This window comes from Pinus tabuliformis, chromosome 9 (assembly GCF_031772625.1).
Source record: "Pinus tabuliformis cultivar Carrire ecotype Pingquan chromosome 9, CPIR1, whole genome shotgun sequence".
Lineage (NCBI taxonomy): Eukaryota > Viridiplantae > Streptophyta > Pinopsida > Pinales > Pinaceae > Pinus > Pinus tabuliformis.
In genome coordinates, this window is record NC_142307.1 from 842,784,455 (window position 1) to 842,808,788 (window position 24,334).

Here is a 24,334-nt window from a genome sequence, read left to right on the forward strand (position 1 = left end):
ATGGTATTTGGTAGTGGAAGTCGCTCCAGACCAAATATATTTTGCCATAATCCGATTCAGATACTTAATAATTGTGCATGGGAGATAGTATAAATGGGCCTAGTATACTCCCAACTGTGTGATCACCAATTGTGTGAGAGTAATACGACCACAGAGTGATAAGCATCTAAATTCCCACCCAGTGATCTTTTTATAAAATCTATCCACTAGCCACATCCAGTCATTTATCCTATATTTGTTGGGCTTGATATGATAACCCAAGTATTTCATGCCCCCCGCCAATATTTCAGTCCCCACCCCAAATAGTCTATGGATGTATGCAATGTCCTCCAGATCACAAGTGCCATATAAAATGATAGACTTATGTAGATTCATGATAAGGCCCATGGCATTCCCAAATTTTGCAAAGATGTGAAATAAAGCCAGCCATGCAAACCTATTGATCATCCCCATCATCAGCACATCGTCAACAAAAAAACTATGTGAAATCCTGATATCTCGTCTCAAGACCAGTGCATCAAAATTACCCTCCACCACAACTTTTTTGATATGTAAGGTGAGCCCATCCATTACCAATATAAATAATAATGGCAAGAGTGAGCAACCTTGTCTGAGCCCCCGCCCAACCCTAAAAAAACATGTGGGGTATCCATTTATAACAACAACATATCTAACATTTGTGATGCAAGCCATGATCCACTCGGCACTCCTGGCCTGGATTCCAATTTTTTGTAGTACCATCCTCAGATATCCCCAATCAAGGCAGTCATATGCCTTATTTAGGTCAACCTTCATAACAACAACATTTAATTTTTTAGTATGGATCGAGTGTATGCATTCCTGGGCAATAGCCACCACATCATGGATTTGTCTGTTCTGTAATAATCTGAAATGCTCAGGAGATATGTACCGCAACAGAGTGTGCTTAATCTTGACCGCAATAGTCTTAGAAATAATCTTATATATAAGATTACAAAGAGAAATGGGCCGATAATCCGAGAAAGTTTCAGAGGATGCCCTTTTTGGGATGAGGGCAATGTAGGTTGAATTTATATGTGGATGGATATAACCCCTGATTCTTGATTCTTCCACCATATCAAGAAGATCCCTCTGAAATATGTCAAAGAAATGTGTGAACAGTTCGACCATCCAACCATCAGGTCCTGGTCTCTTGTCTCCTTTAAAATATTTAAGCACCCCCAGGATTTCCTCCCCCGTGACCGCCTTGCATAGTGTCGTGTTTGCATCATCATCAAACATGGTGGGATATACATCCACCCCCCAAGTCTGATCCTCGACACAGTCTAACTCCCTGCGACTATAAGCCCATTCAAAATGTTGGACAACCTCTCTACATATATCCTGTTGTGTCTGTACTTGGTTCCCTTCTTCGTCAAAAATCTCCCATATGGAGTTTATCTTCCTTCTATGATTGGAAAATCTGTGAATAATTTTTGTGTTTCTATCCCCTTCCTGAATCCATATGGCCCTACTCTTTAGGCGCCATGTAGTCTCCCGAATTTGAAGGATTTGTTTCCTTTTTAGTTCTAGAGAATGTATGTTGTCCCTAAGGGTTGTTGGGGAATTATGCATTAACAATAGTGGGCGCAAGGTATCCAAGGCCACCGATATATCATTTAGATCTTTTTGTAATTGGATGCGCTTCCTCCATTCCCATGCTTTAACCTCCATCTTAAGGGCCCGTAGTTTTTCCAAGATATTCACCATGGGTGAGATATCCCATTCCTTATCCCTATTCCAGACATCCCGCACCAGTGCATCAAATGCCGGGTCCTCTAGCCACACATGGTTAAACTTAAATGACATCCCATGTCTGAGATCCCCATGCCTCCAGTTGAGAATAATGGGCCTATGGCCAGAAATAAAGATATTCACAATGTCCAAATGAATGGACCCAAGCCTCTCAACAATTTGTTCATGTAGAAGAAAACGCTCCAGCATTTTTGCTACGTATATTCATAACAAAGAATGCGTGTACATATATAGATTATTGTAAATGTGAAATATTTACATGTTTATTAATTAAATTTCAAAATAATATAATTAACATTATTATTATTTAAATTTATTTTAAACGTAATATGTATATTATGAATTTTTTGTTTTTGTTTTTGTGTTTGTGCCTCAACGTCTTTAATGTATCTTTTGTTTGATTTTATTTACAATGCCATTCAACACCAATAGTCTATCGTGATTGTTCTAAAAATTCCTCTCCATCCATGCATGATCTTCCATTCACATGGATGGATGGGATTTGTCTAAAATATTATAGATTTTCCATACAAATAATAGATTAAAATGAACAAATATATTATTAAAGTTTATTAAAAAACCATCTACAAATATAATTATTGTTATTAAAGTTTATTGTTTTTTACTTTAATTTAACTATATTTAAACTAATCGAGTATAGCTATAGCTACACTATAACCCTTGTTCATACCTTTCAAAATTGAATAGTTAAACTGAGCGGCAAGAATGCTAGCTATGCGGCCTTGTTTGACATATATTTTTGTGAGATTCTTTTAACTCTTGTGGGATAGTCTTAATGTATACGAGAAATAGATGCAGCAATGCAAAACCTAGGGCCATATAAACTGGGCTTCCATCGGGGAGATTCTAAGTTTAAATCATAACCAAAAGGCTTGAAATGATCCAGAAATCACTTAGTCTATGGCATAGTCAAAAGAAATTCTTAAATGTTTTTTTCTGAAAAAAGATGCAGAATGCCAAAGTTATAAGAGGTTTATATCACTATAGCATGTTTAAAAAATTCGGCAGATTTAAGATTGGTCTTCTGGAAACTCAAATATCCCATTAAAAAAAGAAAAAGAAAAAGAAAAAACAAGATGAAAATAACACTAGTAATTCCATATTCTTAGTAAGTGAAAGGATCAAATAGAAAGATTGATTAAGAAGATGGTCTCACGTAACCTATCAATAAATGCATTTTACACGTTGTGTGGCAGACTATCTGTCAACAATGGCCATAAGCATGAGTCTGCACCTTCTACCGACTACTGAGAATTCCACAACCAGACAGGCCCATGGAAACTTAGCGCTCCAATCACTTGAGATGCACTTTACAAATAGTAGTTATAAGCAAGTTAGCAGACAATTATTTAACTTCTTGTACATATCATGCAATGCATGATGAATAGCCAACTTTATCCCATCTCTATTTAGGGATGCTTGAATGATAATCTGTGAAAAAAACTTGTATTTCAGCACAGTAAATCACAAGTTACTTTATTGAAAAATTACTATATATATATTTTTGGTGTTTACCTCTTGTACTCTATATCCAGATTTAGCAAGTATCTTGTACTGAATTCCATGTGAATCACATAAAGAAACCTGCAAATCACATGTAACCACATACATAAAAATAGTTTAGTTTACATCAGCAAGGTCAGATCCACTTTCAAATGACTGTTGTGTCCATAACTGCTAGATGACATTTTAATGGATGGCCAAATCCATTCTCAAAAAGTTACTGTTTCCATGTCCTTAAACAACTTAGAATTTGGATCATGCCATTATATCATAATGGATGGCTAATTGCAATTTGATTGACAGATAATTGATGCCTGCAAACCAAATAAGATACACGGGAGAGGAGTAAACTGTAAAACTATTATTACAACTGTTCTTTATATAATAACCTGAGAAGCATTAGGCCTAAGGGAAAGAAATTTGAGGAGCTAAACCAATGGCTTCATGGAAAATCACCTGCAGAATTCAGGCATTTCCAATTGATATCTGATTGATTACTCGGTCACATGACCTGACGTTAAGAGGCCCCATCAAATATGTAAATAAATAAAACTAGAAACAGAAGAGAATGCAGGTTCATTTTAATCTTTTCATTTTCCTTTATGCTAACATGAACGGTATTAATTGGCTAGAAACTTCCAAATATGATGAAAGGAAATCCTGAAATGGATTTAGGTTCACAACAAAGCATGAAAAAAGGATGTATCAAATGCTTGAACTGTGGTACCAGTATTTGACCCCAATTAGTGCTCAATTGTGTACTTAACGATCCAAGAGGATAGCCCCGAGGGTTAGCTCAATTGGTTGAGTTCCCATAGTTAAAGCTCCTTTGATATTGAGAGGCCACAGGTTCAATTCTCTTGACATACTCGGGGTCAGGCTCGGTGGTTGAGCCGGCAGGAAGTGATCCCTTCAGGTGGATCTGCCTGGTACAAATATTCTGTGGACGTAGTGGTCACCGATCTCCGGGGCCATAAACCACATAGGAAAAAACTATCCAAGAGGATAAAAAATATAACGATACATGTTCTTCTCTAGTGTGTTATAAGGATTTTAGAATTTCTGAATGACAAATTCATAGAATATCAGTCCTCTACATTTGGAATTAAGTAAGTTATCAAAACACCAAGTTGTCATGTCCTCTCACCATCAACGTCCTTGAACGAGTTATAAAAGTAATGCACATCCCAGAAGCAAAGGATTTTCTACAGGTTTTCTGATTTGCGTTATGTTATCTAAATTCAGGATTTTACTTTAATGTCTTTCTACAGCAAGAGCATGATAGTTGACTAGCTTCTTGGATTTAATATGAAGTAAATAAAAGAGAAGAATAGCTAAAGTCTTCAAGAAATCTTAGAACCACCACCATTCCATCCTCTCTATTCATGGCACTGTTACCTACCAAAAGTGGGTGACTCCATAGGAGAAATTTCTCTCCTACCATTTCTTCCAGCCAGTAGAAAGCAGCCCCTGACAGCCACTAGTAGGCAATGTTGATTTTCTTAGTGCAATTACGGTTAGCACAATATTTCTGAAATTCTGATAATTACTTTTGATGTAGATCTTCTTTTAACTTATTCCAATATATCATTCAGCAATTATACTTTAGAAATTCAACCATAAAGAACAGTGGAACAATAGATATCACAACACACTAGAGAAGACAAGATTTACCCTCAGAAAACCCATAAAGGGGAAAAGCCCATCAACCTTTTTCAATAGAGAAATTCTTCTTGTTCAATTAGAGACACACCTAGACCTATGGTCAAACCTAGTATTCTCTTCCAAGTCAAGTCACCCAATCTAATCCTGCAATTCGCTCTACCTGTCAGACCCTGAATTTCAGCCTTCCTGCAATAGCTAGTTGCCCATAAATTTTGGCCCTGCAACAGTTGCCCCAGTTACCTAGAAGTTTCGCCCCCCTACAACTATTGCCCCAAAAAAATGTGAACCATAGAGAGAGAATGTAATCCACATGTGCGAGTTGCAAGAGAGAAAGAGAAAAGAGAAATCTCGACCTCCTTCATCGTCCAACTTCATCCTTCTTGTCCTTCGCTTGCTTGCCCAAAAATTGTCTTGTGTGAGAGAATGTGAATGCCCAAATGGAGGAGGTCGAGCTTCCTTTATATAGTAGTCTATCTTAGGTGAATGGACGTGTCTCTTGGCCAAGGCCAACTTGACTTGGAGGGAAGCTGACTTGTCACTTTTGGAGCCAAAATTTACATTTCAAAAATTCAAATTTTCATCTTTTAAAAGTCGCAATGGGACTTTGACTCAAAATAAATTTTCCTTTGACTCAAGAATTTATAAATATGTTTTACAATGATAAATACAATTACATCAAGTGACCAAATGTACATTATGAAGACCGACCATAGTTACAAATTCAACACTCCCTCTTAATTAGGGAGGTATTCATAATCATTGTCATTGATGTTCCCAATTTGAACAAATTTCTCTAAAGAAAAAGGTTATCCATCATTACCAACATCATCATCTATCATCAGCATCTGCTACTGGCCATATCTAGGGCGATACCAAACCCATGGAAATGTCATCAATATATCAGGACTCACTCCTCCAGAGTGATCGGTCCTCGAATCCCATGGCCTCTACCTAGGCCAAAATGTTGAGACCCTCAACTAGCAAGCACTCACTCACCTTTCCTGGTGAGCACTCTAGGCCAAGACCTCACTCAACCCCTTCCTGGTTGGTGATCAGGTCTAGATGCTGAAAGGACCTCACTCCACCCTACCCGGTGTGTGATCAGGGTCCAAGACCTCACTCCACCCTTCCCAGTGTGTGATCAGGGTCCAGATGTTGAAGGACCTCACTCCACCATGCCTGGTGTGTGATCAGGGTCTAGGACCTCACTCCACCATTCCTGGTGTGTGATTAGGGTCCTCCTCGAAGGGACATCACTAAACTCTGCTTGTTGAGTCCTCTGGGTCTCTTGGACTGATCTAAAAATGGGGCACTAAAGGCTTCTTGTCTAACTTACAAGAACCTCTCCCACTTCCAAAGCTTGAATATTCTCAAGTCTTATTGATTAACCAATGCGGAATTAATAAGTGCTTGATAATATGGGTGTATGCTTATTCTTGTTTTAAACTAATTATATGCTTTAAAAATCTGTTGTTTTAGCTGATATGTAAATGTGCTTAAACATATATATATAAGTGCATATAACAGTGAGCAATGTTGCACGAAGCGGGAGCGAAGCGGAAGCGCGGAGCGCGGAAGCGTCATTTTCCAAAAATCTAGGAAGCGAAGCGTCCGCGGAAGCGTCTGCTATATATATATATATTTTTATATTTTTTTGCATTTATACTCAAAACAAACATCCCAAATACCAAATTAATTGTAGAAGACATGAAAACATGCATATTTTTGCATAAATCAAGATAGATATGGCATCCATGATTCCATTGTAGTTACTTACTAGTACAACAATCATCTATATTCTAGCTATTACAAACATACATCAAATTTTTAAGCATATTATAAAACATAAAACATTTAAGCATATTATAAAACATAAAACATTTAAGCATATTATAAAACATAAAACATAGAGCATATTATGATTTATCTAGCAAGTGAGCAACTGTCAACATTTGTCATGTCCAAAATTCAAATAATAATGTTTACAAAATATGTCACTTGGTCACTGCCAAGCCAAAAAGGTTCAAAATTCAAATTCACAAGTCTACAAGTCTAATGAGTAATCTATGACAAAAAGAAGTAGATTGTGAATATATCTACTAATCTCTCCTCCTTCCACCACGAATAGAACGTGATGGCGGGCCTCCACGTGGTGGCAATGAAGAAGATGGTCCCTGTGTAAGTCGTGGCACTGGAACTGATGAAGAAGAACCCCCTGCTGTTGGTGTTGAACCATGGAACCTAGGAACCAAGGGACCAGATGGGGGTGGGGGTGGTGGCATATCAACACGGTCATCATCATCCTAGAATCGCTCAAAAAATTCATGCAAAAAAAAAAAACACTAGTTAACAAAAAAATTAAAAACATGAATTAGAGAAATGCTTTATAAGGGAAAATTGGAAAATTCATACCACAATGGACATACCTGGATAAGAGCATCCTCTAATTGCTCTAGTCGCAACACTCCATCCTCCAAATTGGGCTCCTCTGGATTCTTGTCCCAAGTCAACAAGTCTTTATTAGACTTTGCATCTTCACAGTAATGGGACAACAATCGCAAGTTGTAATGAACATAAACCAAGCTCTCTGCCCGGTCTAAATTCAACCTGTTCCTTTTAACACTGTGGATGAAAGAATAAGAGCTCCAACACCTCTCTGCAGAAGAAGTGTTTACCACCTGTGATAGCACCCGCAATGCCAAACTCTGTAGAAGTGGAGTAGCCCCTCCATGCATGTTCCACCACTCAAGAGCAGAAAAATGCTCTCGATCTTGAATTGCATGCATGCTCCCAAATGGACCAGTGTTGAGCGTATAGTTGCTCACCTGTCTCCGTACCAATGCAGCCTCCTCATTATCAAGGATTAATCTACTCAATGCAGCCATATATTTTTCGTGAACCTCTCTATCTTGGTGTGGTTTTTTCCTGCTTCCCCCCCCCAGGTGCTGGTGTTGAAAGCCATGATGGATGATAGTATTTAGGTGTCAAAACATATGCTAATGCATGCAATGGAATATTTAGCATTTCCCATCGGTTTTGCACCTCTACACGAATATAATTGTACAAGGTGGTATCTCTAGGCTCAACAATGTCTTTAATCTGCCCCAACATGCTATCCATTTGCTCATACACCTCCCCAATTACTGGTCGATCTGAATCTGCAAACTTGATCATGTAATAAATTGGTTTGGTGAATTGCAAAACATATTTAACCTGTGACCAAAAGTAACTGTCAAGAACAGTGTCCTTGACTACATTAGCACCATCTGTGTCAGTGTTAATTTCATCCCATGTTTCAGCACACACCAGATTAGTTAAAGCTTGTCTCACCCTCACTAGCCGCCTAAAGGTGAGGTAATAACTAGCAAATCTTGTCTTTGCAATTTTAAGCAACTGCAACTTGGAGTAAGTGCCATAGAAGTAGTTTACCCTTGTATGCCCTGTGATGAATTTAATGAGCTGCTTCCCTTTCCTGTAAACCTCAGCAATCCACCCACAATCTTTGTGTTTCACAATATCATGCATCAAAAGGTTCAATGTGTGAACCAGGCACCCAGACCAAAAGATGTGTGGATGAGTACGCTCAATAATTTTTCCTGCTGCCTTACAATTTGCTGCATTATCTGTGATCACTTGAACCACATTATTCGGACCAACATCTTTGATTGATTTCAATAGGAGATCTGCAATGTTTTGTGCAGTTGCACTGATGGAGGAGGAGTCATGACATGCAATAAATACTGCACCACTAGAAGAAACACCAAGAACATTTATCAAATGTTGGTTTCTAATATTTGTCCACCCATCTGATACAATGGATACCCCAGAATCCACCCACTCATGTGTAAAACGTGTCAAAGCTCTTTGAACCTTAGCTTTTTCTCTTTCTAATAACACTGTTCTAGCTTTCTCATAGTTGGGGGCCTTGTATCCTTTTGGGGCTTCATTGATGGCCTTTACCATGTCATGCCAATAGGGAGAGCGAAGCACATTGAATGGTACACCGCAAGCACAAAGAAAACGGACTATCTTTCCATCCACATCATCCCTCCCAGCAACATTAAGGAAATCCCCTATTGTTTTTCTACCTCCAGAGGTTGCAGAAGTACCATGAGGAGATGGGCAACTACCAAATTTAGAGGTTGCACTTGATTCAGAATGAGTTTTTTGTTTCTTGTTTTTTCGTTGTGCAGCCATCTCTATTTGGATGTATTTTCTTCTTTCTTCAGTTGAAATGTTTGGGCAAATTTGTACCCCCACAGAACCCTTTTTTTCATCACTGTCCAGCACCCCACAAAGATGCCTCCTCAGACGGGTATATGAACCCGTATATGGTTTTCCTCCATGACAACCATGAGGGCACACAAATTTGTAAGATCCACCACCCTTTCCCCCATCAAGTTTGGTCACATAGTTCCACAAGGGTGTTGATGTACCTTTCCCATCTTGTGCTTCAGTGTCCCCTTCAAGTTCATCCCCTTCCTCTTCAAACCCTTCCTCCTCATCATACATTGGGTCACTACTATTAGGACCAAGTTCATCCCCTTCCTCTTCCCCTCTATTCCTCACCCTTGCCATCATTAAAACCAAGAGTGGAATGATACATAGAAGCCAAAAGAACACCATCTTGGAATATGGATATAGGTGGTGGACAACCTGTAAATAAAGGAGCAAGTAGAAACAATGGGAAAGAGTAGGAGAGGGAGGAGAAAAATACAATTTTTTTTTCAAAAAAACAAGGGAGTTTGGGGTTTGAACTTACCTCTTTAGCTCTTGTAGATGAAGTCCTCCAAGCTCTTGCTCCAAGCTCCTCCTCCTTCTCCTAGCTCCTCCTTCTTCACTCCTCCAAGCTCTCCTCTCTTCTCCTCTCCTTTCCTCTCTTCTCTTCTCCTCTCCTCTCTTCTCTTCTCCAACTCTCATAAACTCAAAGTGAGAAAATGAGAAGAGAATGGGGGCTTTATTCTTTTCTAAACTCACCCTAAACTCACCCTAACCTCACCCTAACCCACCCCCTCAATGCAAACTCAAGTTAACTTTTAAAAAAAATTAAAAAAAATTCAAGTTACATTGCTGCCCGCGCGGAAATTTCCGGAAGCGCGGATCCGGAGCTCGTGAAGCGTGCGCTTCCGGGCCCGAAGCGTGGCGCTTCCGGAGGCCCGAAGCGCCCTCCGAAGCGCGGATCCGGGGCAACGCAACCCATATTCCAGGAATCGTTTCAAAAAACCGGAATCGCGCTTCATGAATTTTGGAATCGCGCTTCGCCTGGAGGTTCCGGAACGCTTCCGTACGGGACGCGATTCCGGCCTAGGATCCGGCGGGGGGGCGATTCCTGCAACGTTGACAGTGAGTAAGGCAGCAATAAACAATCACGCAGAAACAACAATTTAATTAGGAGTTTACCCACAACTCTTGGACTACATCTCCGTGAGCTCTAGTTAATTCAACTAGGCTCTCTGGGATTATGGTATTAGTCTTTTTTACAAGATCTTGGCCCAACTCCTGCTGTTTTACACAAAACAATGGGTTCAAACACCATTTAATCCCCTGGCTCTTGAAGCTCTAGCTCTTGCTCTCTGACTCTTCGCTCTGGCTTTTTTCTGCCTTCTGCAACCTTCAACTCTGTGACTTTTCACTTGAACTTCAAGTGACCCCAAAGGCTCCCTCAGCTGCTCTGCACAATAGCTCTTTGGCTCTCTTTCGATTTGCTCTCTTGGCTCTCTGCTACTACTACTTTCAGCATTCAGCAACAAACGCGACCACCGACAACAACTCACCAGCCCTCTGTCTTTGACATTCATGGCTTAAAAGCCAAATCGGCGTTGTCTATTCGTTTTCCCTTTCGGGCTCTCTGTCTTCTTGCCACAGTTCATTCAAATCCTGTCTTTGAGCGTTAGCAATCACTGCTAAACGCCCTCAGGGATGAATGCCACCTATTTGGTAACGGAAGGGACTATCAGCGCTTTAAATTCTTCTGAAACAATGGTTCTCTGTTTACACAGAGAACGCTATAAAAACACAGGAAAATCCACATAAAACACAATTCCGGACTTCAAAGTTTCATAACCCCGCTTCATAACATTATCGGGTCCACCCTTAGTCGCTGTCGCAAGTCGCAATTGGCCTGTTCCAAGGTTTCCCTTCGTATTAAGAAAATACGTTAAAAACATGGCAAAATCCCGCTTATCAGATTTGAAATTATATGCATTTGTATTTTGGAACCCTTTTGGGTCCATAATATCGCATCGGGCTTAACTCCTTTGTATTTCGTTTAATCAACAAAAAATGAAAATACAAAGAAAATCATCGTTGACGGATTTCAAAATGTATTAAATCTGGTTTATATTGCCATTGGGTCTGGCCAATCGCATCGCATATATATATATATATATATATATATATATATATATATATATAACATCCCTGCTCCATTGTGTTCGCCGATTGCGATCCGCCAATATCGGCGATCGCGATATCGCATCGGCCCGGTCTCATTGCGTTATGCTTCCGACTGTCCCCCCGACTGCCTTAGCTGATTGCGATTGTCGATCGAATCTGGACCGTTGATTGGCCAGATCCGACGGCCCCTGTGCAACCACTGTTCAAGCCTCTGATAGCCTTGTTTTCATGGTTTTCTTCATGTTTTTAAGGCCCAGTAGTGTAATCCGATATTTCTAAGACCTCCCCTTTTTCGGTGGCTTTTGCCCTTTTGGGAGATTTAGAAGACTAAGAGGGTTTTTAGACCCATTATTCAAGGGATTTTGCCTCTTTTTCCTTTGAAAAAGGGCAACCTCATTTTATGATAGCTTTCCCATCTGAATTCTGTTTTTGCCCGTTTAAGTTGTGTTGGATTCAGAATGGAGGGATCTCTGCAATGAGACTATTTTTGAGAGCAACATGCGACTTTCCTTTTCCTCTAATTTACAAAGGATTTGTGCCATTTGGCACCTTTTACCTCTTGTATGAAGTCTTTTAGACTTAGAGGTTTATCTAGGATCCATTTTTGGATCACGCCTTCCCACTAAAAGAACTTTTGGTCTCCAAAAGATTGATATCTGATCTGAACAGTAAATGAGAGTGACTCACCCTCTTCTTTCAGCCTCTCTACACTTGCCTTTGCATAGTGCCTCTGTACCAATAGTTTCTAACCACTTCCCTTCTTGGATGGGCTGGTCTTCCTGGGAAGAGTTGTCTTCCTCCTTGCCTTTCTACAGAACTTCTGTTGTACTAGTCATAGAAGGTGGTTTGAACTTCTTTGCCTTGATCAATTATCCAAGGTGGCTCAAACAAATGTGAAGTATATCTGCTCCACAAAACTTTCATTTGTACCTGTTTGACAAGCTGCCAACAACAATTGTTAACAACAACAGACATACAAACAAAAACTGGATGGACTAAACTCTTGCTTCAACAAAAGAAACATATTTTCACATCTTGTGAACACCTCCATGTCTTGTATCTAGATACAAATTATGGACTAGGTAACAAGCCCACAAAACATGCCTTTAAACAAATGACTCTTCAAGTCAAGCATGCAGAAAAAGACCATTAGGACTCTTTTTCAAAAGATGAAACTCTTCATTATTATCTCCATTTGGAGACCAAGTTAACATGGCATCACATGCATGTCAAAGCAATCAACCTTGTAAGTTAATTTACACATACATGTTCAAAAACAAGGAAATCATCAACATCCCTGTGTTCATGCATCTCATGCGTATGCATGCATTTCATCCTTCAACTTTCACTTAAGCACACTGTACTTTTGAAGCTGAAATGAAATATAATGTTGCAGCAACAAAGTGAGTCTCCTACTCAACCTTTTTCCATTCACCATCTTGGTAGCCCTGCAACTTGCATTCCATTAACAAAGAAATGTAAATAGATGCATTAATAGACATGCAATCTTAATCGGGTAAGAAATCTAACCGTTTCTTACCAATCCCGTTTAAAGGTACTACCTCTGTCTGCACATCAGCATCAATATGTGAATCATTTTGAGACATATCACTCATGGAATTTTCCTTTCCATTTTTGCCATCTTCTCTTTCCACTTTCTTCAGCTTTGGTGGAAGCATTGCTAGATTCAGTGCCCAACATTTTGCAACAAGATGTCCTTGCTTATGGCAGTAAGTGCATTACATGTGCATCCTCTTGATAGCATGATTTGCCTTGTCCAATGGACCTTTGGCTGCTTGCTTCTTTTTCTTCAAAAGTTTCTTGTATGTGGCCATTCTCTTCCAACATCTAGAAACATCATGGTTATCCAAACCACAAAAGGAACATGCAACTCTTTCCTCATACTTATGTGGAAATTTACCATGCTTTGCAAAATCAAAAGGAATGTGTTTAGAACCAGATTTATACCTGCCTCTTTCACCTTTATTGCCTTCATGAGGATGTGAAGCAAATGAAGAATTGGCTCCCTTTGGAATTCCATCAATCTCTTCAAGGCTGTTAGAGTCTCCCCAACTCTCTGGTTCAAGTGTGTGCTTCTGAACACCTGCATCCTGCAAATGATGTTTCAAGCCATTGCATTCCTCTTGAATACAACCTTCACACTTCTGAGGTAGAGGACATGAACTGAAACTCCTTCTTGGGACTGTTTCAATGGCATTCATGGCAGCTTTGGAATTCTCTCCATAAGACTGTCCATAGCCAAGACCCAAATACTTAGGCCTTTCCTCAACCATTATTGGTTCAACAATACCTTGTGCATGCTTTCCCAAGCCCTTTCCTTCATAGCCCATCTTGGACATTAGCTTGGAACCTATGCCTCTAGTATGTTTTTCAAAAGAACCAATACAAGCATTCTCAGAGGAATTTGAAGACAAATTAGAATGGCTTACCTCTTCTTCAAGCCGGTACTTGACTAAGGCTTCTTGGGCAACAAAAAGTTGTGTTTCCAACTCATGCATCCTCTTCAGGTTCATATTTGCAATATGAAGTTGCCTCTCCATTTCTTGCAATTTGTCAGCAAGCAACTGCTTCTCTTCCTTCATGGAATTCAGCTGTTCTCTAAGTATGCTGCTCTTCCTTCCATCCTCATACATTTCTCTCACCATATCCATCATGGTGGACAACTCTTGCTTCATGTCTTCATCAAAGAATCTTGTGAAGAGAGTAGAATTTGAGGACCCACTTGTAGAAGTTGTCATTATGCCAATGAACAAAAAAAACTTCAACAAGATAAATAAAGAGCTTATTTAAGCAACCTCTTGCAACAAACCTCTTGTGCTTTGGGTTGCCTTGAGATCCTTTGGGATAAGAAGAGTGCCTTTAGCCCTTCTTCCTATTTGTCCTTCCTGGACTGAGCTATCAGTAGCTTTCCCTTCACCTCTGCAAACTCAGAAAATAGTCAATCTACAAAACAAGCATACAATCAGCCTCTTGTTGTTCAAACACCTTTCAGACAAGCAATCTTTGCTCTGTCAATCAAGCATTCTGATATAACCTTCTTTGAAGGTGGGGTTAATCAATCTTAAGCTCCGATACCACCTGATCTGAAAATGGGGCACTAAAGGCTTCTTGTCTAACTTACAAGAACCTCTCCCACTTCCAAAGCTTGAATATTCCCAAGTCTTATTGATTAACCAATGCGGAATTAATAAGTGCTTGATAATATGGGTGTATGCTTATGCTTGTTTTAAACTGATTATATGCTTTAAAAATCTATTGTTTTAGCTTATATGTAAATGTGCTTAAACATATATATAAGTGCATATAACAATGAGTAAGGCAGCAATAAACAATCACACAGAAACAACAATTTAATTAGGAGTTCACCCACAACTCTTGGGCTACATCTCTGTGAGCTCTAGTTAATTCAACTAGGCTCTCTGGGATTATGGTATTAGTCTTTTTTATAAGCTCTTGGCCCAACTCCTGTTGTTTTACACAAAACAATGGGTTCAAACACCATTTAATCCCCTGGCTCTTGAAGCTCTGGCTCTTGGCTTTGGCTCTTGCTCTCTTACTCTTCGCTCTGGCTTCTTTCTGCCTTCTACAACCTTCAGCTCTGTGGCTTTTCACTTGAACTTCAAGTGACCCCAAAGGCTCCCTCAGCTGCTCTGCGCAGTAGCTCTTCGACTCTCTTTGCTCTGCTCTCTCGGCTCTCTGCTACTACTACTTTCAGCGTTCAACAACAAATAACAACTCGGCCACCGACAACAACTCACCAACCCTCTATCTTTGACATTCATGGCGTAAAAGCCAAATCGCCATTGTCTATTGGCTTTCCCTTTCGCACGCTCTGTCTTCCTGCCACAGTCCGTTCAAATCCCGTCTTTGAGCGTTAGCAATCATTGCTAAATGCCCTCAGGGATGAATGCCACCTATTTGGTAACGGAAGGGACTATCAGCGCTTTAAATTCTTCTGAAACAATCGTTCTCTGTTTACACAGAGAACACTGTAAAAACATAGGAGAATCCACATAAAACACAATTCCGGACTTCAAAATTTCATAACCCCGCTTCTTAACATTATCGGGTCCACCCTTAGTCACTATCGCAAGTTGCAACTAGCCTGTTCCAAGGTTCCCCTTCGTATTAAGAAAATACGTTAAAAACATGGAAAAATCTCGCTTATCGGATTTGAAATTATATGCATTTGTATTTCGGAACCCTTTTGGGTCCATAATATCGCAACGGGCTTAACTCCTTTGTATTTCGTTTAATCAACGAAAAATGAAAATACAAAGAAAATCATCGTTGACGGATTTCAAAATGTATCAAATTTGGTTTACATTGTTGTCAAGTCCGGCCAGTCGCATCGTATATCTATATATATATATATATATATATAACATCCTTGCTCCATTGTGTTCGCCAGTTGTGATCCGCCAATATCGGCGATCGCGATATCGCATCGGCCCAGTCCCATCGCATTATGCTTCCGACTGTCCCCCCGACTGCCTTCGCCGATTGCGATTGCCGATTAGATCTGGACCGTTGATTGGCCAGATCCAACGGCCCCTGTGCAACCACTGTTCAAGCCTCTGATAGCCTTGTTTTCATGGTTTTCTTCATGTTTTTAAGGCCTAGTAGTGTAATCCGATATTTCTAAGACCTCCCCTTTTTCGGTGGCTTTTGCCCTTTTGGGAGATTTAGAAGACTAAGAGGATTTTTAGACCCATTATTCAAGGGATTTTGCCTCTTTTTCCTTTGAAAAAGGGCAGCCTCATTTTATGATAGCTTTCCCATCTGAAGTCTGTTTTCGCCCGTTTAAGTTGCGCTGGATTCAGAATGGAGGGATCTCTGTAATGAGACTATTTTTGAGAGCAGCCTGCGACTTTCATTTTCCTTTGATTTACAAAGGATTTGTGTCATTTGGCACCTTTTACCTCTTGTATGAAGTCTTTTAGACTTAGAGGTTTATCCAGGATCCATTTTTCGGTCATAGACCCATTCTCCCTTTCGGGAGAATGTCCATCCGTGCTACAGACATATCAACACTCCTTCTCAACGAGAGGGGTAATCTCCACGAGCCCCAACTTGTCTCTGAAGTACAGAAACTTGTCTCTCAACAACGACTTCATCAAAGCATCAACCGTTTGCTCATCAATGATGTACTTGAGCCTTATTGCTCTCCTATGCACCATGTCACATATATAGTGGTACTTGATCTCAGTATGCTTCAAATTGTCATTGAACATGGGATTCTTTGAAAGCTTCACACAACTTTGATTATCACAATGTATTGTTGTTGTTTCCAACTCTTGGCTGAACAATCCTGCAAACTTCCAGAGCCATACTACTTTGGTACAAGCCTCATTGGCTACAATTTACTTTGCTTCAACAATGTTGAATGTAATCGACCTTTGCTTCCTACACATCCATGATATCATAACAGATCCCAAATTGAAGCATACTCTCAAGGTACTCTTCCTATCTTCAACACTTCCTGCCCAATCAGCATCCATATATCCCTAAAGTTGTACATCCTTGTTTGCAACAAATCTCAAGCCATAATTCATTGTACCATGCAAATATCTCAAAATGTGCTTTGCTACAATCCAATGCTCATGTCTCAATTCAACCTGGAACTAGCCCAATGTGTTCACAATAAAGCATATGTTCAGTTTGGTGTTAACCAAATACATTAATGAACCTATAAGCTGTCAATACATAGATGGATCTACCAATCTAGAGTCAAAGCCTCTTAACTTTTTCAAGTTAGTCACCATGGGAGTCGCCGTGGATTTGCAATCCATCATACCAAATCTCTGAAGGATCTCTAACACATATTTCCCTTGACCAAGGAAGACTTCGCCAGGTTTTTGCCATACTTCTAATCCCAAGTAATAGTGCATCAACCCAAGATCCTTCATATCGAACTTAGAAGCCAACTACTTCTTGCACTAAATGATAAGAGGCTCAACACCTGTTAGAAACAAGTCATCAACATATAATAGTAAGATCACAGGTGCATTCTTCACAACCTTAAAGTAAAGGTTTGGATCGACTTTGATCTTGGTAAACTCTAGTCTCATCAAATAGTTGTATACACCTCTAGAGAATAGGTGGGGAGACATCGAGTTGTAGTCAGGAGGACTACATGTATGGGCTGGATCCTTGAGGCACCCAAACTCTTGGATCACATATGGCTACGGGAGCCCTTAACGACAGTAGCATGATGACAGGTGTCGGGTGGAGCAAAGTGTGGTGGAGCGGCAAGGCAATTCTAAAGTGCAAAATTCTGTAGCAGCACAGTGGAGGTTGCAGCAGTGCGAGAGGCATAGAGGTGTTTGCATCAGCGCAGTGGTAGCAAAGAGAGCACAGGATAGCAACAGAGGTAGCTTCAGCATCACGAGGCTTCCAGATTGACCGAGATGTCAGTATTTGGGTGAAGTCAGTTACTTACTTCTCGGTAACTGAGTTGCAGTGTAGCAGTTAGCAGTGGCAGTGCTATGGGCAGCATGTTGAGAGGGAGCTGCACTACAGATGTAGTAGTGGCAGTGGCAGTGTCATGGGCAACAGTACAGGAAGCAGTAGTGCAATGGATGTGAGGCAGCAAGGCCAAGCATTAGCACATATATCGATGCAGAGGATCAGTGTAATGTTTCTATGGTGAAGCATTACTAGAGCACATTCCTCACTGAGAGGGAGTGTTGATTTTTGGTAGCATCGGATGTGCTCTAGCCATGAAAATTGGTAGAGAGGCTAAGGCACATGAAATCTCCAAGACCCATAAATCGTTTGGAGAAATTCCACCCAGATGAAGAGATATTAAAATAATTAATATTTTTAATGAGAGCCTAAGTCTAAACTTAGGAAAATTAAAATATTAATGTGTATCAATATAATATGGGTGAGAAAGTTCTAAATAACGAGGATCAAGCCAGATCTAATCTTGGCCGTTGATTAGGGACTTAATCTCAGCCGTTGAATCATCAACAAGAAAGGTATAAGAGGAGGCTTGAGGGCCAGTTGGAGACACACCAAGAGAGATTAAGAATTCGATTTTCTAGGGTTGGGTTTGCTGAGGAAATCGAGTTAGAGATTAGTTGCAGTGAGGGGCAGTTCAGCAAGGGATTTCGATCCAAGGCTGAAGAATACATATCAGAGAGGCAGCAAAGTGCTAGAAGAGGCAGCACAAAGCATAGGAGGGTTGACAAAAAGGCTAAGGAGGGCAACACAGAGGACGCAGAAAGCCACAGAGGCTGACGCAGACAACGCAAAAGATTGTAGAGGCTGACATTTGGCTGAAGAGGCTGCGCTGAGGAGGTTCTATGGGGCAGATAGAGAGCAGATCAACCAAGAGAGGGTGACGCAGTTCCAGAGGAGTGTGTAGAGCAGCTTTCGCTGTCCAGCGCAAGGAACAATCAGAGTCACAGTGGGGTTGATCATCCAGTTGCTGATTTGCCGGAATATTTGTCTCCAAAGAGAGGTACCACTGCCAAGGATATTCTCTAAAGGGTGAACCATTTCTGGCACCCTAGTTGTATTAAGAAATCTACTTAATAATAAAACCCTCATATATGCTGCACTAGTTTTCCTACATTGGGTTTTTCCGGGGACGATTGTCCAAAAATAATGGTGTCCCTTGTGTTGTCTAAGTTTATGTCAATTGTTGATCTGTATATTTGTGAAGGTTGCATCCTTGCTAGTTTGAGCGGTAACAATACCATTATGAATACCTCCCTAGTTAAGAGGGAGTGTTGAAAATTGTAACTAGGTTCGGTCTTCATAATGACATATAATTGTGATTTTATGTAAAGAAATGTAAAGAAGAAAAAAATAAAATTATTCTAATGCTTGCATCATGGATTTCATGAGCAAGAGAATTTATTTTAGTAAAGGCTCTGATTGTGAGCTCTTAGGAAATTTGTCATCTAGTCATAAAAGTCTAAAGAGTCATTGTCATGTATTGAAGGCATATTACATTTTGTAAAAGAGTCATATTTGTCTATGTAAAGTCACCCTCCAAGACCTTGTCACTAGCCCTCATCAAGTCGGTCTACAACAAAGAAATAAGTCTAGAAGATGAAGTCGGCCTGCTCTAGGGATTATGTCAGCCTAATAGACATGGACCAAAGACTATATATACCCATACTCGGCCTCATTTGGAGACAAGCAATTCGGTGAACCAAGTCTTCAATAAGAAGTGTGTAATACATCTTAGAAGAAGCCTCCAATCCAACAAAGAATGAAGAAAGGTTAGTGAAGGAGAGAAGCATCATTAAGGACTGTTTTGGGCATAGTATATTCTCCCACGTGCGAAGGTTGCAGGTCCGAAGTTGGCAAGAAGAGGCCAAAGATTGCAGTCATACTTAGGTACACTTGTTTGGGTGGAAAACTTCGTTGAAGGAAGTCGAGTAAGATAGAGAAAGAGTCTCTCTCTTTTGAAGAGACTATTCAAGGAACAAACCTGATCTAGGGTTTCTGCTATCAAGAAAGGAGTTGCAGAACGACGAGGAGAGGCCAAAATTCTGAAAGAAGCCGAGAAGAGAAAAGAGGAAGAGCAACGTTGAAGAGGAGGCTAGTGACTTGGTCTTGGGAGGACTCTAGTGTCAAGGGTATTTGTCATGGTCTTGGTATTCGTCAATTGAAGATCTATACAAAGAATTTCATTTGGATTTTCCTCTCAAAGGGTGAGAGGTTTTGGTCCTAGCTGACAAGCCTATATACTATGTCTCTTGTCTCTTTATTGTTCATGATTTGGTAATTGTCTTGATGAAAAGAACAAAATAATAACTCAAGAAGAGAAGATCGTAATCAAGAAGACAAAAGACTATCACAAGCAATTATCATAAGTAGAGAAATCACCTAACTATTGATGCCCTAGATTTCTCAACAATAAGCACGGTGGATAAACAAAGCCCGAGTTGGTAACTCATGCATCCATGATTACTCCCTCCCAACATCTATACACTCAAGGTGAGGAGCCCATCATAGTTGGTCTCTTTGACCATGCCACGTAGCCATGAAGTCTTCTCCCCTCGATTCCATCATTATTCACATGACACCTATCAATTGAAGGGTGGACCAAGCACGTGTCATTTCCCCTTAGGGGCTAGAAACACCTAATTGAGTGGCCTATTAGCCACTCCTATCTAAGGAGGTAACACTATTACGACTTCAAAGCCTTAATTCTGGAAGGGAAGCCTCGTTTGAAGTGTCAAATTGCCCATTACTTGCAAGATTGGTTCAATTAGATGCAAAAATGATTAAATGTACCTAATGATGTAGATGCGAGCACTAGATATTGTGTGTAATTGTTAGGTGGTTTCACAACCATGACTTTGGCAACTTAACTAGGGCTCAAATCCTTCGGAGGAGCAAATTGACACCCAAAGGTAAAGCGTTGAGAGCCATGGTTTTCCGAGTTGGAGCAGAACATAACATCGCCATGGGCACCTCCAGTGCCCACAACGTTCCAACACTTTTCCCTACATTGATGGCTTTTATGGGATGATGCACCTGGATCAAGCATGCCCCCAGCAAGCTTAGCACTTCATGAGGATTGGTTGTTGAATCCAAGGACCAGAGGAGGATTGTCTCACACCTTGAGACATGGGAAGGCTAGCACCTCCTTGAGAGTCCTCAGTGTTGGGGCATAGATAGGCATTTTGACCACCAGGAGACCCATGATACCACTTTTGTGCCCTAAAGCGAAAATTGGGGTCTACAAAGGGAGATTGACAGAGATCTACACCTACGACTCACAAGAGTGGGCTAGTTTGAGTTTATTTCATAGGTTACCAAGTCGGCTTGTGACCTAGCTTGTGTCTTTAACATTATTTTATTATTTTAGGGGCTATTAGGCTAAAATTAAAATTGGAATTCCTCGTATAAATAGAGGAATCACTCATTGTATCATTCATCATCACAACTTGAAGATTCCGGCCTCTTTAGAGAATTTTGGCCCTCTTTTCTTGTGTTAGAGATGTGACCTATGAATGCACTTTAATATTTGGAGCAAATTATGTTGAAGTTTTGTAGCTATGGTTGGTCTTCATAACTAGTTCTAGCCCTCCAAAATAAAAGAAAAATGAAAAATATAAATTATATTTCAAGTCGGCTTCAAAAAAAGGGAAAAAATAAATTGTCTCTAAAATGTAAGGTCGGCTCCAAGTCATCCCAGCCCAAGGGACGTGTCCATTCGGGCTCTATTGATCACTGTATAAAGGCCATTTGACCTACTCCATTGGGAAGGATTCGGATCACAAAAACGATATCTAATAAGGCTATTTGAAGGACGAATCTGAGGCTCTACAAGGACAAATCTGAGGAAGGACGCAATCTAAAGCAGACCTAATTCTCTGTGGAAGGCCAAAATTTCTGAGGCACAACAGACCGAATTTCTGAGGCAAATTGAGGGCAGTTTGACTAGGGTTGACCTGGGTTTGGTTACTGGTCAATTTGAGTTAATTTGACTGGAAAATTCAGATTGTATTCCTTGTTGAATTGGATAATTTTTTCTAAGAAAAAGTTGTTGGGTTTTTCCCCTGGTTTGGGGTTTTCCCAGGGTAATTTTTGTGTCTCTTGTGCTTGGTTGTCTCTACTACCATTATTGTTTTACTGTTGTAGATTTTCTTGTATACTTAATGATGAAGGTGGAATAAGAAGAATTGGTTTAAGAATCATTGGAATTAATTATCAATTAAGGAGATCATTCAAAAATCAACATGGAATCAGAGCTCTGGTGAAAGAGAAGCCTTGGAAAAGTCAAGAAAATTTAAAGCTAGGGCTTGCATTAGCCCTCCTCACTTCAAGAGACCAATCTCATAAGAAATCTCAGACCATTTGAAATTTTTGATGTTTACTAATCAAGGGCGAAGAAACACGAAGTTCTGCAACAGGAGGCCGAAAAACGCCTCAGCCTAACCACGCGTAGGCCGAGAAGGCCTCAGAGCCGGTTGCAGGGGGCCAAGAGGCCTCAGGGTTCGCTCAGGCTGTCTCTTGCAGGCTGAAAGGCCTCGGATCAAGGTCATGGTCAGTAGGAACCCAAGAGTCCTTAGGGGGGTGATCAAGAGAAGCCAAAAAGACCAGGGGAAACAAGCCCGAAATACCTCAGTCAATGAAAAAAACCATCAAAAAATTTGTTTCGAGTGGATGAGGTTTAATAAAACTTGTTTGTAAATTGTGGAAGGCACTGTACATTTAGGTCACAGAAAGGAGTCCCTCTTAAGAAAAGATTTGATTGATGTTTCATGGATGATAAGTGTCTTCAATATCTGGACCATTTCAAGTATCACAAGCTCATATCAACTGAAGATTGCTTAGTTCTCCTTGAAGACCCATTCTAGCTACAAGGACTGATAAAAGATGCATTAACAAGCTCCATATGTAGCAGGCAAAGATACGGTGTTCAAAGGTTCAAACTGAAGTCCGTTGTGAAGCTGATCATACTAAGAAGCTGAACTTGTTGAGTTATTGTAATTGATGGCAAAGCAAGGGTCAAGAGAAAGATGATAATGTTGAGGAACTTGACACAGATAACAAAGTACATGATAGTGATGATAATGGTTATTGGGTTTGGGGTCATCTTGAAGGCACTCCTCTCGATTGATGCTGGCTGAGCGAAAGGTGAAAAGAATTATTGCATATTTTGCTTGACTTTGATAATATTAAAAATAAATCCATGAAGTGGTTGCTGAAGATATGCGAATCCTCTTTGAAATTCTATGATCATTGTTGATTGCTGTTTACATTTACTTGTAGTCGTTGCAGACTTATAGATTAGGACTAGCATTGAAACAAAAGAAAACTGAATTTAAAGGAGCATTTGAAAATCACCATACATTCAGAGAATAACTATTTCCTAGCTTTTGCTATGGCCTCTTCATGGAAGACTTCAGCGGCAAACTTTGCTAAGGTCAGCCCCTAAAACGAATTTAAACAAATGTTAAAAGTGATACACAGGTCAGCTGCAAGATTACAGTCAGGTTGGCCTTGTTTATAGTAACTTGACCAGCATATATTAAAGGCACTTCGCTCTCATTTGGTGATTAACTCATCATGACTCATCATGTGTGCCACAACTTGTATGGGTTTTGGCTGCACTTTTGAGGACCAAAAAAGATTCACTGGGGAGCCATGATGAAACATCAATTCCATAGGAGTTTCTAACTTATAATAGATCCAAATTTGGTTCAATTGAGCTAGAAAAGACTGAACCAGGGTTGAATGTTGAACATCCAAGGAAGCACAGTGATAGTTGATCGGGGTCGAAAAAACTATCCTGTAGCTATAAATTCTGGTATTAGAATTCTGTAATCAGGTGCACAATTGTAATTGTAATTAAGCAGCAAATTTTGTAACTGATTGAGCAAGCATTTCCTTATGAAGGTTTCCCAGTAAATTTGTCTCTGCTATAGTTGGTTGCATTGCATGTTAGCTATTTGTAGAAATTTCTATATTGATATCCTATAGCAAAGCTTGTTTTCCAATACCTAGAAGACAAGGGACTTTCTTTGCTGCCAAGTGAGCCTTTGTGATCTAGTCTCTGCTGTGATAAATTGCATTCAAGGGATTGATATGTCCCTGAGGGATTTTTAATGGGTGTTAGCATATTTAGCAGTAATGAAAAGGGGAAGCCACAGTATCCTTGTAATCCCTTGAAATTACTAAAAGAGGAATTTGAAAATTTGCAAGCTGCAAATTTTGTAACTGATTGAGCAAGGGTTTCCTTATGAAGGTTGCCTGGTAAATTTGTCTCTGCAATAGTTAGTTGCATTGCATGTTAGCTATTTGTAGAAATTTCTATATTGATATCCTGTAGAAAAACTTGTTTGCCAATACCTAGTAGACAAGGGACTTTCTTTGCTGCCAAGTGAGCATTTGTGATATAGTTTCTGCTGTGATAAATTGCATTGAAGGGATCGGTATGTCCCTGAGGGATTTTTAATGGCTGTTAGCATATTCAGTAGTA

General features: G+C 40.1%; 1 protein-coding gene across 6 annotated transcripts in view; it reads right to left on the minus strand.

The window, feature by feature from the left end:
* Window positions 1–2,867: 2,867 nt before the first annotated feature.
* LOC149151416 (uncharacterized) overlaps window positions 2,868–24,334 on the minus strand; it is a 241,471-nt gene continuing 220,004 nt past the window's right edge. For all 6 annotated transcript variants that reach the window (XM_089439864.1, XM_089439862.1, XM_089439866.1 and 3 more), the window contains 2 exons: window positions 3,310–3,378; window positions 2,868–3,225 (listed from right to left, as the gene is read on the minus strand). In XM_089439864.1, the coding sequence (XP_089295990.1) occupies window positions 3,118–3,225; window positions 3,310–3,378 (177 nt within the window). In that variant the 3' untranslated portion in view covers window positions 2,868–3,117. The remainder of the gene's footprint in view (window positions 3,226–3,309; window positions 3,379–24,334) is intronic.